This window comes from Mirounga angustirostris, unplaced genomic scaffold (assembly GCF_029215605.1).
Source record: "Mirounga angustirostris isolate CCGP_5_RB_7025 unplaced genomic scaffold, mMirAng1.0.hap1 SCAF_11, whole genome shotgun sequence".
Lineage (NCBI taxonomy): Eukaryota > Metazoa > Chordata > Mammalia > Carnivora > Phocidae > Mirounga > Mirounga angustirostris.
The window spans coordinates 123,309,870-123,328,412 of record NW_026991719.1 but is presented as its reverse complement, the minus strand read 5'-3'; the positions used below and the strand labels follow the sequence as shown (position 1 = coordinate 123,328,412).

At 53.2% G+C, this 18,543-nt stretch overlaps 1 protein-coding gene across 2 annotated transcripts; it reads right to left on the bottom strand.

The window, feature by feature from the left end:
• Positions 1-3,306: 3,306 nt before the first annotated feature.
• Positions 3,307-10,201, bottom strand: HMGB3 (high mobility group box 3). Of its 2 annotated transcripts, none has more exons than XM_045883695.2 (5): positions 10,157-10,201; positions 7,728-7,882; positions 7,373-7,512; positions 6,708-6,882; positions 3,307-6,243 (listed from the first exon to the last, which is right to left on the bottom strand). In XM_045883695.2, the coding sequence occupies exons 2-5, from the start codon at positions 7,875-7,877 to the stop codon at positions 6,103-6,105; spliced, it is 606 nt and encodes a 201-aa protein (XP_045739651.1). In that variant the 5' UTR covers positions 7,878-7,882; positions 10,157-10,201; the 3' UTR covers positions 3,307-6,102. The 2 variants fall into 2 exon arrangements, with proteins under 2 accessions (XP_045739651.1, XP_054365511.1); XM_054509536.2 differs by lacking the exon at positions 10,157-10,201 and adding an exon at positions 9,941-10,063.
• Positions 10,202-18,543: the final 8,342 nt, after the last annotated feature.

The following is an 18,543-nucleotide window of genomic DNA, read 5'->3' as shown; positions in this document are numbered from 1 at the left end:
AAAAACCAACTGAGGCCTGAAGCCAACGACAGGAAGGTTCTTTGAGCGTTTCCTCAAATGCTCCCAGTTTAGAAACAGATTTAGAAGTGTGAGTGTGGAAAGGGGGAAGCCCCCTTCTAGCCCAAGGGATTTAGTTTCCCTCCAGGGAAATTTCTAGCTCTGACACTCTGGTATGATCATACTATAGCAGACAGATCCTACCAGGGTGTCTGCTGGAGATTTCCCTGGAGAGAAACTGATTAAAAAAAAAAAAAGCCTGAAAAATGCAAATTCCAGACTAATCCCAAAATGGAAAGACGCCTAGGCTGACAGCATGAATGGTCTGTGATTCCAAGTTACAAACTTTCCCTTGTGGGGAAATGTGAGCTCGGACCTGTTACCCCTTCTGAACCTGCTTCTCTTCAGGGGCTCTGTCTTATTGAAAGACTCCGCTACCCCTCCAGTGCCCCAAGTGAGAGAATAATAGACTCATTCTCAACTCCTTCTTCCTCATGCCCCCACATCCAATTCTCCAATCCGTCAGTGAGTCCCAGCAATCCCAAATTTCTCCTGAATCCAACTTTTTTTTCTACCCCCATTACCACCACTCTTGCACAAGCCTTCAGCACCTCATCTGGATAGACTCCCACAGCCAGCCCCTATCCCATCTTCCCCAATGGCAGAGCAACGCTGTGTGTCCACAAATCCATTTCATTTTCTCCCTGGGCACACAGAATGACCACATCTCCCAGCTGCCCTCGCAGTTCAGTTGGGAACCATGGAATGTGGGTGACAAGGGTGAAATGCCACTTCCAGGCCTTATCGTAAAGCCTATTCTTCAGTGACATAGAGGTCATGGATTGAAAATGGTGGCACCACAAATGGAAGGAGCCGGGATCCCTGAGTCACAATATGGAAGGCTGCCAGCCAAATATCTGATTGGAACTGTAATGTCAATGAGATGTAAACCTTTTATTGTGTTAAGTCACAATATTAAGAATTGTGTTAATTAAGGGTTGCTCTCTGCCCCTCCCCCCCACTCTCACACTCTCTCTCCCTCTAAAAAAAAAAAAGCATTGAGGGTTGCTCTTTGTAGCAGTTGACTTATCCTAACACTCTGCTTCCACTCTTGCCCCTTCCTATGTCTTCTCTTCTCCTCACAATGCCAGTGTAATTTAACTACAAAACATACCTGAGCATATCACCATCTACCACTCCCCAAACATGAACAGATTAAAATTCTTAAATGCTTGCCCTTGACCTTAGGAAAGTTCAAAACTCTTAAGATGGCCTACAAGGTCTACTCCTGTTGAACTTTCCCGTGATCTATCCCTATTCATTCATTCATTCATTCATTCATTCATTCATTCATCCATCCATTTATTTATTCAGTGAATATATATTGAGCACCATCTATGTGTCTATAGCTATACTAGGTCTGGGGATGGAGTAGAGGTAAGGGAGAAAAGAGGACAATCATTTGGGAAGCTATCATATTTGTCCAGAAAGAAAGTGAGGGCCTGAGCTACAGCGTGTCTCCAGGCTCTAACACTCCAGCTCTGATGGGACTTAACAGAAGATCCAACCATGGTGTCAGAGTTGGAGATTTCCCTGGAGGGATATTGATGAGCAAAAGCCTGAAAATGCAAGTTCTAGCCTAGCCCAAAGAGAGAATAGAAGAATTTGAAGACAGATATTTACTTACAATGGACAGCATGAATGAGAAGAGGGGTGGATCCAAGATATTTTAGGAAATACATTTGGCAGGATTTGGGAACTGACTATGGAGAGTGAGAAAAGGCACCTGGGTAGAGTTCCAGATGGCAGGCTGTGGCGAAAAACAGGGCTGGGGGGAGATGATGATACCACAATGTGTTGATGACTATAGCTTTGTAGTAAGTCTTGAAATCAAGAAGTCTGAATCCTCCAACTTTGTTCTTCTTTCCCAAGATTGTTCTGGCTATTCTGGGTCCCTTGAATCTCTATGCAAAATTTAGGTCACTTTGTCCATTTCTACAAAGAAGCTACCTGGGATTCTGATTGTGATTACAATGAATTTATAGATCAATTCTGGGAGTATTGCTATGTGAAAAATCTTGTCTTCCAACTCATAAACATGGGATGTTTTTCCATTTATGTAGGTTTTTAATGTCAACAATGTGTCATATTTTTTCCCCATACAGATTTTGTACTTTTGTTAAACTTATTAAGTATTTTATTTCGATGCTATTGTAAATGGAATTGTTTAGTTTCATTTTCAAATTGTTCATTGCTAATGTATAGAAATACAACACATTTTTGTATACTGATCTCATATCTGGCCATTTTACTCATTTATTTCTTCTGACAGTTTTATCTGGAAATTCCTTAGAATTGGCCATACATAAGATCATGTCATCTGTGAAGACATAGCTTTAGTTCTTCATATTCAGTCTGGATGCTTTTGTTTTTTCTTGCCTAATTGCCCTGGCTAGAACTTTTAGTACAATGATAAATACAAGTGGCATAACAGGGCATCCTCGTCTCGTTCCTGAACTTGGGCGGGGGAAAGCTTTCAGTCTTCCACTGAGTGTATTAGCTGCGGGTTTTCCTAAGTGCTCTTTATCAGGTTGAGCAAGTTCCCGTCTATTCCCAGTTGTGGTTTTTTTTTTTTTTTTTTAATCATGAAACGGTGTTGGATTTTATCAAATACTTTTTATGTATCTATTGATGTGGGGTTTGGGGTTTTTTTATTTTATTGATATTGTATCCCAGTTCCTTTTTTAAGCTAAAATCTTAGGATGAGTTTCAAGATACAAAACAAGAGTGAGGGGTTGCTCTGGTTGAAGCAGGAAGAGAAGCCTAGGGCTGCCAGGCTGGCCCCGCCAGCCATTCCCTGCCAAGTAGCCCTGGGTTCCAGAGAAAACTAAGGTAGGGTCCGAACAAGAAGAGCAAGTGGCCCCCACGGCTCTCATCTAAAACTCCTTGTTGGGCCTGGCTCTGTCAGCTAACTAGGCCCTGACCCTCAGCCTCAGGAGGCCCTGGTTGGCAGGGTTGGCTGATTACAAGTACCCAGCCACTTTATCAGCAGCAGCTCATTAGCATCCTGAAAATTGCATATTTATCCTGGCGTAGGGCTCCAGAGTCAATTGCCCCACTACCTCCCGGGCTGAAGGGTTGATCTGGGGGCTTTGGAATCCTTCACACTTGCCCTTTCTGACGGTATCTCTCCATTAAACAGCTCAGACCTATGGTTACAGCAAAAACCCGTACTTCCAGAACCTTGATTATAATCAACCCAAAATACAGAGGTTCAGTATCTCAAACAGATTGCAGACAGCCCACTGATTACTTTTTGGGAAGACTGATTAAGAAACTTTATTACAGAAAATGAATGCATCCAATGTCCCCAAATACATTTGTGACAAGAACAGACACACAGGAGACACAGACAATAGTTGCTACATCACAGCCTTGTTCTTTCCAAAGGATAAACCATCATTCAAAAATGGGGTGAGGGGGTTGGGAGAGAGGTGGTTAGAGAAAGCAGGTACTGTCCTTTGGATTTAAAAAAAAAAGGGGGGGGGACCAGGTTGGCATTGCGAGATCACATACTGTGGGCCCAGAAATCAAGCTAAGCCGAAGCCTTAGATGGTGACACCATATGCTACTTGTAACATCTCCAAGAAGCTACAAAGCATCATTCCATTAAGAGGAGCAATCTTATGCTGGGGTGAAAATGTGGGCCAAGTGGCCTCACCTGGAATCTCTTTAGAACTCTGTCTGCTTAGTCAAAGATCACTTAAGCAGCTCCCTCGTTTAGCACAAAAGTGTTACAACCAGATAGACACCACTTAGCAAGTCTGCGGTCCTTTGGGACTACAAGTTGAGCTTCTCTTCCATATTTGATGAGGTTGACCAGTTCCCAAATCTTAGCCTGGTACATCGTATGCCGGGCAGCAGCTGGAGGAAAGTGACAAGGGCATGGCTGAAACAGAGGGGCAATCCTGGAACAAGTGCCTCTGGGCAAACCTCAGGACCAAGGGTTTTTAAATTCGTGGTCATTTCCTAGAAGAGCTTGAAACACATTTAGGACAAAGAGTTCTGATGTGAAAAGGAATGGCTATGAATACCGATTAGAGATTGGACCGGTGACCATGACCGTGATATAGCCATCCAGGACCTGACAGGGTGGGGAGGACACAGCCTGCAGACATGCAAGTTTGCAAATAGTGGATTTTAAGAAAAAGCTGCTTTCTCCTGAGTAAGGTCACTACAACACTCCCGAGAGTGCTTCACAGCCGCAAACACACACAGCCGAGTATTCATGCTGGGCAACAGGAACACTCGCCCACAACATGGTGTCCTTCGTTACTGCCGACAGTTAAGATGGGTCAGCCCTAGAAAGGATTTTTAATGCCACCACGTACCACTGTGGCCATCACATCACCCCCTTCCCCAACTGGGACAAAATGTGACACCGTCCACCAACATGAAATAACCCCTGAAACACAAACCAAGCTTCTTCGAGTTTAACAACATTTAACGACCACCTACATTTGCAGTCAATGAGCTCAAACTGTGGGCAGGCCATCCTACTTTTCATAGGACGCATGTAATGCTTAGAAACAATTGATCCCGTCCGCCGGCCTGCAGTACAGGGACCCCAGCCATCTTCCTTGGGGTGTTCGGTTTCTTGAAGAAGTAGGAAAACAAATGGCTACCGTCCCCTACCCTACACCCTTCCCCTCATTGGGGTCCAGGAGACAGAAGCAGCAGCTCAAGACACCTCCTCCATTCTTGAGCAGAACCAATGATCATCTGCTACATGTACTGGGGGCAGGGGCAACAAAAAAAAGAAAAAGCCTGAACGTTGGATACATCATACCCTTGGGACGTTTTTGCTGGTTAGCAATGAATTTGGCCCCACGGTATGGGGGGAGGGAGGGCGGTGGCGGGAGGCCAAAAAAAAAAAAAAAAAAATTAAACCTACATAGTAGTCAGCTTCAATCCTAACCGCCCACCTTTCTGCACCTCCTTGCCTGGGTCAAGTTATCTTGGCTTCTACATTCAGCAGTTCAGACTTCATCCTAATGCCACTCAGACACAAACAAAATCACGTAGTACCTTCGAGTAGCCTCTTCATCTCTATCCTAAGTAAGCCGGCCACATTAAGAGAAGGTACCAGATGTGCAGGGAGCCTAGTCGCCAAATACAATGGAGTGGGTTGTTAGTAAGACTGCTGTTGAGTCAGAAATTTAGACTGTTATAATAGAGAACAGTTTTAAAAATGTAATACTGTTTATTTAACTTCAAAAACATTTCAGCATTCTAAACATACAAAAAAATAACAGAACGTTGCAAATTGTGTTTAGTACAGAAGGTTCTTGAACTTTCATTGATGCAGTGGCTCTTCGCTTTGCTGACAATGAAGAGTTCTACAGTTTGTTTAAAAACAAACAGTTTAAAACTACCGCACTTAACTAAAAAGGATCCAAACACTTCTCATGCCAGCTGACCCCCCCCTTTGCCACAGCTAAGAATGGCAGCAGAATGCTAGGTCACTATATACAGAAACAAGACAACCGGAAGCTAAATGGATGCCCACTGCAGTGTCCACAGGTCCAGCCTCACAGTGCACGCCCTGAGCTACAGCCCCTCCAAAAGGCATCTTCCCACAGCCTCAACGCCAAGCAAGGAGCATCAAGAGTTTGTCTCGGTTGTTTTGTTCTTTTTACAAACTATAGATATGTACAGTTGATAACTCAGGATTTCTAGCCAATAACCATATAGTTAACACCACCTTACAAATTAAAAAAAGAAAATGCCAGAAACATCTTTAAATGCCTTGTCACACCAACAGCAAAGTGCACAGAGTGAGGAGAACACGAGAGCCTTTTCATTTTAAAAATGTTTGGAAATATGTACAACTTTGATACAGTTTCAGGGTGCTCCGACACCCATGGCCACTTCATGTAAACCACTGACAATTTCTAGAGCACTTTGAGAAACTACAATATGACCATGACCCAATTGTGTAATTAAACCTAACGAGGGCAACAGACACGCCTCAAATAAGAGGGGTGTCAATGACGGCGCTCCCTACTCTAAGGTATTCACAAGGAGACAGATCAACAGTTTTTTTTATTCATCCTCCTCCTCCTCCTCCTCCTCCTCTTCTTCCTCCTCGTCTTCTTCATCTTCCTCTTCCACCTTTTTCCGGGCAACTTTGGCGGGACCCTTTGCGCCATCAAACTTTCCTTTAGACTTATAGTCAGCGACATCCTGGAAGGAACAGGGACACATTCCAAATGAATAGACAAGCTCTCCCGCAGCTGTTTTAGCAAGGGGTAGAAACATGCTGTCCCCACCTCAGAATTGAGAACAAGTGAGTAAGACAGGGCTGCTATTTGAAGTATTTGTTTCCAGATACATACAAATTTGGTTCTCGGCTGCTCGAATTTAAAAGTTAAGGAGTGTTTAATAGGACTACCAAATTCTCTGCCCATGGCATCCCACATTATCAAACTTTTTAAGCCTGCCTGCAGTTGTCCCAAAGACAAAATTCTGCCAGAGAAGCCTGAACACCAGCAATTGCGGCCCATCTTGTAGGGAGATAGGCCCTTGCACGCTAGGCTCACTCCTCAACCCAGCAAAGCAGCCTTACACGCCCAACCCGCCCATACCCGGGGAGGCTGACTGCTTGCCCATGCAGCCCAGTAGCCTGGGCACACCCGGGCCCACCTCACCTTCTCGTACTTCTCCTTCAGCTTTGCTGCCTTATTGTTGTAAGGCTGCTTTTCACTGTCACTTAAGTTATTCCACATCTCACCCAGCTTCTTTGCCACATCGCCAATAGAGATACCAGGGTTTGTAGATTTGATCTTGGGACGGAATTCTGAACAGAACAGGAAGAATCCAGACCTTCGGGGAGAGCATTATATAAATTAGATGAGAGCCCGAAAAAAAAATGTGAGCTTAAGCCCAAATCCCCTGTTCCTCACATACTTCCTACCACTATGACTCCTCCCTAAAGTGAAGAAATGTGTGACACCATACACAAAGTTACCCAAGTTGTAGGTTCTAGAATGTTTAAGATGCTTCAGAAATACATTGTTACTTTCTCAGGCTCTCAGTTACTGGAGAAAGGGGAGAAAAACATACCTAAGGACCCTGACACCCAGAACTAGGGTGCCTCCCTCCCAACGGAAAGGCCAACAGGCCAGCCCCACAAGCACACAGCTCACAAATACGTCAGCCTTAACATCGCATTTCCCTGGCATAGCATCTTAAAGTTCTAAGTATAGAATGCGTTGCAGGGTATCCTGACATTTTTAGACAACATGTCCTCTTAAAAATCCTTCAAGTAGAAGGAAAGCTCTTAACTGTTATCCTGAACCCTACAGTCACTTACGGTGGCCTTTTGGGGGCATTAGGGTCCTTCTTCTTCTTGCCTCCCTTAGCTGGTCCATAATCCTTCATTTCTCGATCATAGCGCACTTTATCTGCCTTTGCCATTTCATCAAATTTAGACTTCTCTTTCCCAGACATTGTCTGCAAAGAACAGGACCTGTTAAATTCCTCGGAGCAGAGAGCGGGACTTAAAACCCTTGTCCAGCTTTAAAAAATAAAAGCACACACACAATTCTAAAGGCAGACAAGAGGAGCCTAAGAGGAAGAAAAGAGCCACCTGGGGCTACTCAGAAGGTGAGTAACCCTATGTGTGAAATCCAACTAAGGCTAGCTTGAAGGACACAAAAGAAAAGTACCTTCCACCTCTCAGAGCACTTCTTGGAAAATTCTGCAAAATTGACAGGGACCTCTGGGTTTTTCTTCTTATGTTCCTCTCTGCACGTCTGCACAAAGAAGGCGTAAGCAGACATCTTGCCCTTTGGTTTCTTGGGATCACCTTTAGCCATCCTGACTGTGATGGATGAAGGAAGAGAGACAAAGAAAAACAAATACAATGACTAGAACAGATCTACAAGATACACCAAAGGCAGGGCAAAATCCAAATTAAGGTCACCGCTAGGAAGCAGCCCCCCACCCAATGCCTGATGCCACTGGCCCGTCGAAGGCAGAGTGGGGAGGAAATCAGCTTCACTGTCGCTTGTCATTTAACTTTTGACCAGCATGAAGCGCGCTGGTTTGCGAGTTGCTTCTCCGAGAGCGAGAGCGATCAAGTTCTCCAAATGGAACCGACCCAAGTGGGGTGGCTCAGCGCTACATTCCGATTCAGAGCTACTACGTTTTGGAAACTACAAACACAAAGTGGGAAGGGCGCGGGGAGGACACATTTGTAGGGGTGCAGGCGGATGACAGAAGCTTGAGACCAGTCACTTAAGGCTAGCTGTTAACTGTTTATCTGCTCCGTTACAGACAAAAATACTGTCACCGCTGCTAAACACAAGATCAAAGCGGGAGAACTGTAAATAGGGAACATTTCAAATTTCACTATTGTTGATGCATCTTGGCTTATAAAAATGGCTTTTGCAAGAAAGGTGATCTGGCAAGTGAGCAGCTACCCCTGTACTATTAGTTCAAATCTGTCACTCTGTCATTATCTAAAGGGGGAGGGGATGCCAAAAGGGCTAGTCTTGCTCATCAGTAAAGCGGAACGCATGTCCAGCCAGGAATACTTTCTCCAAAGTTTCCAAATAAAAATGCAGCTGTGGCTTGTCATCGTCCCTGTCCCACCCCCCAGCTTCCCGCCATCTTTTCCTTTTCCCACACCCAAGGTCATCATGTAAAACTAAAGCGCTCCCCTTTGCAGGGACCGACTGAGGGGCTGCGTTAGGGCCCCGCAGTGGCTGCGCGGGTGGGGCGGGACGGGGCGCAGGGGAGCCCGGGGCTGGCAGCGGGCAGCCGGGCTGGGCCCCGTGCTGGGTCACCCGGACACCCATAATTCACCTTCCATTTTGTCAAAAGCTTCCTGATGAAAGAAACTGCCCCTGAAATCCCTCGCCGCCACCCCCGGGGGGCGCGCGGGGCCGGGGGCGGCGGTGGCAACAGCGCGCCGAGGGCGCGGAGCCGGGCCGGCAGCGGCAGCTGCGACGGTGGCGCCCGCCGTGCCTCGGAGCCCCGCTCGCTAAAATGGCTGATCCGCGCGGCCGGCGCAGGCGGCGGCGGCGGCAGCGAACAAAGCGGTCCGGGCCCCGCCGCCGCCGCCGCCGCCGCCCGCTCGCCGGCCCCCCACCCCGCCCCGCCCCGCCCGGACTGCCCGGGGGCGCGGAGCGGCGGGGGCCGTGGGCCGGACCCCCCCCCGCCGGCGCGGGGCGCACTCCTCGGGATAACAAAGGCGCCCGTGCAGCCATGACGCTCGGCCGCGCCGGGGCCCGCGGCGGCGCCCCCGGCCCTCCACGCCGCCAGCCCGGGGCCGCGGGCGCCGGAGCCGAGGCCAGAGCCCGCCCGGGAGCCCCGCCCGCGCGTCCTCCCCTCGCCGGAGCCCAGCACCGCGCCAGCCATGTTAGCGGCGGTCGCAGCGGCGGCGGCCGGCGGGCAGGCGACGAGCGGGGGGCGGCCGGCCCGCGCACCCCCCGGGCCGCCGGGCGCTCCCGCGACGGCCATGTTAATGCAGAAGCAGCAGTGCAGCCCGCGGGCCCGCGCGGCGCCCGGCCGAGCCCGGGAGCGAAGTTTGCCCACGCCGCAGCCCCCGGCGGGCACCGGCCGCCCGCCCCTCGCCGAGTCCGTCCCGGGCCGGGAAGCACCCGGCCCCCTTCCCAGTGCCGCCGCCCCGCGCCGCGCCGCGCGCCGCCGGAGCCCGCAGCCTGCAGCCCGCAGCCGCCCCTGGGCTCGCGCCGCCGCCGCCGCCGCCGCCGCCGCCGCCGCAGCTGCCCTAACATCTGGCCTCTGGGGGCCTCGGCCCCTCGGCCGCTGCCCTGGGGGGGGGCGGGGGGAGGGCGGCGGCCGAGGGCGGCTCCCCGAAGGGGGCTCAGCCCCGACTGCGGGGAGCTGAGGATGAAGCATTGAAAAGTTGAAACACCTGAATTGCTTCTTCCTTCCCGGCCACCTAGCAAGAGGGAAGGAGAAGGGGCGGGAAGGGCGCGGGGACGACAGGCGGGGGGGGCGGCGGCGGAGCGCGCTCGCGGCGGCGCGGGCCGGAAAGTTGTGCGGGCGCTGCGGCGGCGGCGGCGATAGTGGCGGCGGCGGCGGCAGTGGCGGCGGCGGCGGCGGCGGGCGCGGGCGGTGCGAAACGTACCTGTATTGTTCGCTAGTCTGGGCAGCGCAGGGCACGACGCGCGGCTCAGCGCTCCCCAGCCTCGCGCTAGCTGCCTCCACGAGAGCCGCCTGATTGGCCAGCGGGCTCCGCCGTTTAAAACAGCCTCCTCGCCCGGCCATTGGCCGCGGGCCTCATGCATATTAAACAGGCGCGGGCGCCCATTGGGCGCGGCCTCTGGGATCATTCATTCAAACAGAACAACCCGCCGGCGCTGGCTGCTGAGGCAAAACAGAGGGATAATAATATTCTCGCTTTCCCACACACACCGCCCCCCCTCTCGAACCGAGCTAGGATCTCAAAGGACTTTAGAGAGGTGGCCCCGCCATTCCCGGCGGCCTCGGCCTCTGGCGTGGGAAGAGGAGGTCGAGCCCAGCGGCGCTGCCGTCTGCTCCCGCCGCGCCACGGCCTGGGCGTCCCTGGCCCCGGCCCCTGGTCCCCAGGCAGCCCCTCAGACCCGGAAAATCTCCGGGGACCGGCCAGCGAGGGTCGACGGGCCTCCACCTCTACCCAGTTCCGGCGCAGCTCCGCGGCAGGGGCCCGGCCTCAGCTCGCTGGCTCCTTTCTCATTGCGGGTGGAAGACAGCAGTTCGCTCGCCGAGACCTCGGGGTTTAGGCGCTTGGGCCCTGCTGCCCCGCCCGAGGGGGACCTGACTGTGTTCCTGCGGATCGCGCTCGGCTAGGCTCTGTGCACGAATTGCCAGAAATTCGATTCGTGCCTGCATGTGCGGAAAGGGCGAACTAGGCGGGCTACAGAAGGGAAACGGAGTTTGGCAAAAAGCAGAGAAATTGCGAGACACTGTAGTTTTGTGGGCAGGGAGTCCCCCCTCTTAACTGCCTCAGTTCAGGTCCGCATTCCCTCTGTTCTCCTGACAAACACCCTGGTGAAGAATAAAAGTTCTTGCTATGAATGAATATGAATGAATGGGCTTTGACTTGGCCTTGGCTTTGCCACTGGCTGGTGATATGGCCTTGAGCAAGTCACTTCTTTGGCGGGGGTAGGGGGGTGGGGGAGGAGGGGGGGTTAAGGCAATGGCTTTCAAAATGTAGGGAGAGGTAGTGTCTCCTCTAAGGGATGTTTGGAAGTGCCCCATGACTGGGAGTCCTTGCTGGAATTTTATAAGGGAAGGGGATGGCCAGGGATGCTAAATGTTCTGCAGTGCACAGGACAGTCACATACAGAAAGTAATTCCCCACTCCAAATGCTAGTATCAGCCTTGTTGGAAAATATGAGGGCCCTTCCCTCTTTGAGGTACCACGAGCTTCCTGAAAAGAATGGAAGAAAAAGGAAGGATGAGAAAAAGGGGCATATTTTAAGGACTGAAATTTGGAGGAAATAATGGAAGAGGAATCATGAGTTTTTCTATAGGAAGTTCCCTTTCTAAAGCACTTTAAGGGCCAAGATATCCAGCTATCTCTAATTCCCATATTTAGAAAAGAGACCCACCAGACGAGTTTTCCAAATGCTGTTTCCAGAAACCGTGCCTGAGTTTGAAGTGTGCAAGGGAACTGACCTCACAAGGCCCCTTCCTCCCTACCCCACCCAGCTCTTGTCAACTCCTCTGAGCCTCCTGGGAAGACCTGAACCCCCCCTCCCCCCAGCTTGCACTACTAGGCTTCCATCATTAGGGATCCAACTGAGACCGAAAGGCAAGGTAGTTCTGCTTTTGCCAAGAGCTAACAAGTATGGAGTCACTTCCCCATGTCCCCAGTTTAAACACTCTCAGGAACACAAACACCTTAAGGCCACCTGGTCCAATCCTCTGCCCTGCTGGAGCTAGCTGAGCGGTTGCCTACCTTCTGCTTGCATACCTCCACTCACAGGGAGCTTACCGCCTCCCTTTTGGGCTGTCTCTTCCACCTCAGGTAATCTCTGAGCCTTGGGGTCACTATCCTGCACCCAGTACAGTTCCTTACCCTTCAGGATTTCATGGCAGGCCAGGTCTCTTCTCCAGGCAAACAGCTCCAGCTTCTTCCACGATGAGGTTCTCAGGGTCCAACCTGCCCAGGCCATTCCCTTCTCCCCCCACCCTCCTCTGCCCTTCCCAGCGGGGACCAGGATCTCCACGTGTGATCTGACCGGTATCTCCCCTCTGCCAGAGTGCCCTAGCCTCTCAGTGTCGTCGGGCCTTTCTAGGCCCAAGATGTGAGTTGGGGTCTCAGGTTGGGACAGGGGTCTCCTTCTGGTCCATCCACTGCCTGGCGTCCTGGCCACATTGGGAAGCTGCACTTAGCAGGTGGCAGGCACCAAGGGGGTGGACCAGAGTGTCAACCTTCAGAGCCCACAAGGCACTACTTGGGTGGGGACCCTGAGTGGATGGTGAGGTTCACATTTACACTGGGGCACATCGAGGGTGTTCCCAAAGACAGCAGCTTGAAGGCCAAACCAGGGAAATAAGAGCACCCCCCATCTAGAAGAGACTGCGCAGTAAGTGCTGTCCAGACACCACCCTCAAGACCCGTTCTTCCCCACCCCCTGCCACAGCCCTGCCCATTGGCCTCCTATTGCTGCGTACGTACTTCGGAGGACGAACGGTTTGCTCCTGTTCTTCAAAGGAAGACTTTCCATCTCAGCTCCTGAGAAAGCTCCTTGTCCTGGAGCAGAAGCACTTGTCCTGAAGCTGAAACCTGTGGTCACTGTCATCAGAACCTCACAGTACATGACTATGACATGGCTGAGCGAGTCAGAGATCTGAAGATGGTTGCCATGGTTCCCTACTCCTCCCCCCACCCCACAACAAATGCACATATCCCCCCAACTCTCCATGTCCTCTTCAGGTCCAATCTCCCCAATTCCTCCGTCTGTCCCTCACAAGCCTTGGTTGGGAGGCTCCTCACAGTGTCTTTCTCCTCAGTACTGCCCATCGGTGGCAGCATGCCTGAACACAGCTTGTGGCCTAGCAGGTTCCTACCTCAGCAGAAACTCATAACTCAGTTCCACGTTCAGAAGGGGGATGAGGTGACATGAACAGTGGGGCCAGAAGGCCGCGGCAAGGTTGTGGCTTTGGGCTCTGTCACTGACTTTGGGTCTGCCTCGGCTGTGTCACCTCACCTCTCCCAGCCTCAGTGTCCTCTCTCAAAGGTGATTTGACCCACCCATCCACCCTGGCCACCGTGCCATCTGCTTGTGAGGGAGGGGATACTGGTCAAGACACCTCTGAAGGTGGTCTGCTTGTCACCTGTAAAAGGCCACCCAGGGAGAGCTAAAGACCAGTCTGGAAGGTGACAAAAGAGACAGAAAGTCAGGGGGGCCTGGGCATGGCCTGCACTCGGGCCCCGAGGCAGCCTGCTCCACTGTCTGCAGCAAAACCTAGTGCCCGGTGACTTGGGGGTAGCTCCAGCTGGTCAAGGCGGGGGACGGCACTCTGGGCCTCTGCCCTGGCCCTCACTGGAAAGTACTTTAAACACATCAATCACCTCTGAGGCCCAGCGCCAGACCAAGCCCATCCACAGAGGGGAACCTCAAACCAGAATCCCCTAAGCTGCTTGGCTGCCCGGAAAGGTTAGGAAAACATTGAAAGTAAATAGGAAATAGGGAAAAGTGTGGCAGATGCTGTTTAAAGAGGTTTTCAGTTGCTGTCAGTTCAAGACCCCCAAAAGATTAAAGGGAGTCCTCATCATTCAACAACAAACATGAAACCCTAGTCTCCTACCTTCTTTACCCCTCCCCTACCCCCCCACCCTGCCCCCAGGGGTTCATGGGGATGCCGAGGGCTTAAAGGTATCATCCCTGAGGCCCAAACAGGGCAGCCTCCTTTTTAAGAATCCAAGGAAATGCAGCCAGAGTGGATATGGGGTGGGGCCGAGTTTTTGAATCCTTTAAACTCTGTTAAGGGTACTGCCCGTGAAGATCCTACAGTGAGGCCTACCCTTTCAGTAGGGATCTAAGAGCCTTTTGTAATTCAGATCTCCACAGGTAGGGAGTCTTTAGGCCTTCCCTGGGGCCCTTGCCCTACCCTGCTCACCCCCACCGGACCTGGTTCAAGGCCTGGAGCCTCCCCGCGCACCCCCCACCCCCCGCTCTAAAGTGGGAATTGTATTCCAACTGGACTTTTTCCCCCACAGGGAGGAAAATGTTCTCAGAGGTGGTTCGGGTCTATGGCTCTTACAGGTCTGTAAAGGTGCACAGCTGGGAAGGACCTTCCGGGACCGCTAACCCAGCCTCCTCCTGACGCGGGGTGGGGGGCCCACAGGAGTCAGTGGCTGAGCCAGGGCTGGTCTCCTGGCCCTTAGGGTCACGCCTGGCCCACCCCTAATAGCTCAGCTCCACCGTGGGGTGCGCCGGCCACGGGCGAGCTGGCAGGGGCAGCCGGCGGCCCGGAGAAGCAGGGACTCCGGGCTCGGAAAGGCCGCGCGACAGGCCCGCGGGGAGCCGGGCGCGTGGGGCGGCCCTGCGCGCGCTCTCCCGCCGCGAGGCCCCACGCAGGTCGGGCCGCCCGGGCCTCCGGGGCCGCAGCGCGGCCGCGTGCGCGTCTCCGGCCGGCGTGGCCAGGGTCTCGCCTTCCCCGCCGAGCGCGGGGCCCGGGCCGCTCTGGGGCCGGCGGCCGCAGCGAGCGCGTGGACCACGACCCTGGAGGCGGGAAGGACAGCTCCCTGCCCGCCCGCCGCCTCGTGGGGACGCAGCCCTCGCCACCACCAGCCGAGCGGGCCGGGCCTGCGGGGAAGACGGACGTGCCACGAAGGCCCCTGCCCGCCAGCGCGCTCGGGGCCCGGGTCGGGGGCGGGGCGCGGGCGAGGGCCGCGGCGCTGGGGTGGCGGCCGCCGAGGGGGCCGCGCCGCGGGGTAGCTGTCGGCTGGGCGCCCGCGGCGGCTCCCGCCTCCCCGCCCCCGCCGACGGCGCGCCGCGTCTGGAACGGCCCTTCGGCCCGTCGGTGCCTGCCCCGAGCGGTGCACGGGCCGGCTGTGACTCACTGAGCAGCTAATGGGCCAGCACCCCCTCTTGGGGGAAAGGTACGAGCTGTTTCTCTCCACCTGATCTGAAGGGATTCCTGCGGTGGGGAGAGGGGGAACCGCAGTTGCCATTTTTTAAATGCTCCCGGGGTCCCTCTCTCCGGGCCTCAGTTTCCCATCATGAGAACGCGGAACAGGAGCTGGTCCCTGGGGTCCCTTAGGGCATCAACGTTCTTAGGGTTGCCGGTGAGGCTTCACAAAGGGAATGATTTTCCTATCTTCGCTCACTACCTACTCCCTGGCAAAACAAAACAAAACAAAGCAACAAAAAACCAAACCAACCTGAAAGGTGGTCCTCTGCGTGCACCAGTACCATAGTAAGAGGATTGAAACAGACCCACCGGGTGATGAAAGAACATGACTCTGGCGAGGATGGCACTTGCACTGACTGACCGCACTCGTCCCCACCCTCTACGTCAGTCTGTTCTCACTATAGCAGCTGGAGGGGTCCGGCTACATCAGACCCTGCCCCTCCTCTGCTCAGGACCCTCGCAACTTTACTTTGTCTCCTCACTCTTCCCAGTGTCCCTCAGGGGCTTACACAAGCCCACCACACCCACCTCTGATTCCTTCTCTCAATTCTCTCCTCACCCTGCCCCCACTTCACTCAGGAATAGCCACCCCAAGGCCTTACCACTAGCTCTTTCCTCTGCCTGGGACGCTCTTCTCCCGTAAACCTGCAAGGCTCTCACCCTCACCTTATGTCTTTGCTCTAATGCCACCTTCCCTGACTGCCTAATTGAAAATTGAAACCCACAACCCAGCATTGCCTGCCCCCTTCCTCCCCTCCTTTATCTTGCTACAGGAGCTAAGGAACACTATACGTTTACAACATTTATCTCGCTAATTGATGGGCTCCCCACCAGACAGTGGCCACCTGAGGGCAGGGACCCATGTTCTAGTCTGTGCTACTTCCCCAGTATGGGTCACAGAACTGCCGCGCCATTCAAATTTGTTAACCGTCGAATGCATTTTTCAATTGACCTTGATGCTCTAGGTAAGCCCCAGGGCAAAAGGACCTCCTTACATTCTTAAGGCAAAGTCCCTGTCCTCAAGCAACTTGCAATCTGGAGAGTAGACACACCAACAGCGCTAAATGGAGTCTAGGATGAAATAAATGCCAGACAGAGGGGCAAGCAAAGGCCAAGAGGATGGCTTTATTCTGATGGCGGGTGGAGCCGAATCTGGCAATGCTTCCCCCCCAGCCCTTTAAGATTGATTGATTGATTGATTGATTGATTGATTGATTGATTTGAGAGAGTGAGCTAGTGGGGGAGGGGCAAAGGGAGTGGGAGAGAGATTCCTCAAGCAGACTCCCTGCTGAGCACGGATTCCCACAACCCTGAGATCATGACCTGAGCCAAAATCAAGAGTTGGTCGCCCAACTGACTGAGCCCCCCAGGCGCCCCTGGCAAGGCTTTCTGAGTAAGGAGGTCACTTTGAGCTGGGCACCGAGGGTTAGTGAGGTTTCCGTGGGCAGAGAAGGAGCAAATTACCCCAGGCTGTGGGGAAAGCAGAACCCGTGAACAGAGATGTGGAAGTGTGTGGTGAACTGGTGGGAGAACCCGACGTCTAGAGTGGTCAGGGAGGGCCGCAGTAAGAGGTTGTCCTGGCAGGCGTTGTCATCTGTAGGTTCTCACAGGCCCTAGGCAATGGAAGCCACTGCAGGATTTTGAGCACTCAGTGACCCAATCAAAGCTGTATCTGAGAAAGCAGCCCCTGTCGCTGAGGAGGATGGGCCCGAGGGGGCCAGAGGCAGAGAGCTGGTGTGAGCCTGGATTTGGGATCTTGGCAGTGAGGGTGGGGAAAAGTAGCTGGATTTGTGCCCCACCCACCTCCCATCCCACGTCCAGCCAATAGCAAGCATGATCTTTTTTCAAACCGTAAATCTGACCTTCTTGTCAGCGCACCCGCAGCTTCTCCTCCCACTGCAGTGAGGACAGAACTCTCTCCCACCCGCCCCTGCACACACACATACACACACACACACTTCTGCAGCCTCTTCTCCCTTGCCTCCCCTTCACCCTGAAAGCCAGTTTCCTCCCTGGGCCACCCCCCACCCCAACCACCAGGAGTGCGCATGTATGTAAGTCTGCTCTTCTGCTGCCTGGACCCCATCCCCCTTCTGGGGCCCAGGTGAGTCCTAACCGCCCTGGAGACCTCAGCCCAGTTACCCTCCCCCCCCCACCCCGGAGGCTCCTGAGGTCCCCCAGCCACACTTTCCTTTCTCCCTCTGATCTCCTTTGTGGCACTTCTCCCAGCCATCACTTGGCCACTGTTTGGGTGATTGCTTGTTAAATGTCGGTCTCAACTGGGTTTCTGCCCAGCTAGCGCAGGGCCCGGGGCCCAGGAAACACCCCGAAATGCTAGATGGAGGAATGAATTCCTGAGAAAGTGAAGGCCTGCCTGTGTTTTCGGATGCCTGGTGCAGGGGGCACACCTTCTCTCTGGTTGCAGGGGAACGATGAGAAAACTCGAGGACAAATGCCAACTGCACAGAGGACTTAATTCAGCCAAGCAGGTGAGTCCCTCTGTATCTACATCACTTCTAGAGAAGGCCAAGGGCACTTCCCTTTGGATGCCTGGTGCCACGGGGCAGCACTGGGGAACTGGCGGTAGGGTGGGTTGATTTTCAGGGTGAACTGGGACTTTGGCTTGCAAAGGGAGCCCCATAGTCCCAATAGCGCCACGTAGCGTTTCGGTGGGGCATGTCTGGGAGGAGCCTGAGCTCTTCCGCTGGGGCTGGAATCTGCGCCCGACTTGCTCCTGTGTGACTTGGGCAAACAACCTCGGCTCTCTGTACGTTGGTTTTTCCATTCACAAGATGAGACTAGTAATAGTACCCACATCACAAGTTGCTGCGGGGATCATGTGAAGCACTTAGAGTAATGCCTGACCCAAAAATGAGTGCTTGAGAAGGGTTCACTGTTCTAATAGTTACCTTAGATTTCACTCCTAGTTCTTGAGACAGTGCAGAAGAACTGCAGTTGGAGAACAATTGAAACATCTTCCCCAGAAAACCAGCTCTCTCTCGGCCGTCTGTGACCTGAGCTGTGGGATCAAGGCCAGTTGGACCCATGCATCTGAATGCATGCACCCATACCCCCACTAGCCCTACCTCAATAAACCTACATCACAGACGCACCTGGTGGGGTCCTGGTCTTGGGTACCTGGTCCTGGATGGGGAGCACGGAGGGGGCACTTAGGCCCTGGAACTGAAATTGTCATGATCGACTGGGTGGTTCCTCTGGAGCAAGGACTGAGCCCCATTCATCTTGAGATGGCTCCACGTCCATGGTGCCCAGCCTAAGGCCTGACGCAGTGTTTGCTGTGAGGGTTTTGCCCATGGTAGAACTAACGTGTGATATGGCTTCATGAAGTATTGGGCAAATAGCTTTGCCTTTCCAAGTCCAAACCAA

Excerpts from the sequence above, each read along its gene's own strand:
- HMGB3 (XM_045883695.2), bottom strand. The coding sequence starts at position 7,877 with ATGGCTAAAGGTGATCCCAAGAAACCAAAGGGCAAGATGTCTGCTTAC. Across the intron at positions 6,883-7,372 it reads AATGCCCCCAAAAGGCCACC|GTCTGGATTCTTCCTGTTCT; the intron begins GTAAGTGACTGT and ends CTCTCCCCGAAG. Across the intron at positions 6,244-6,707 it reads TGAAGGAGAAGTACGAGAAG|GATGTCGCTGACTATAAGTC; the intron begins GTGAGGTGGGCC and ends TGTTCCTTCCAG.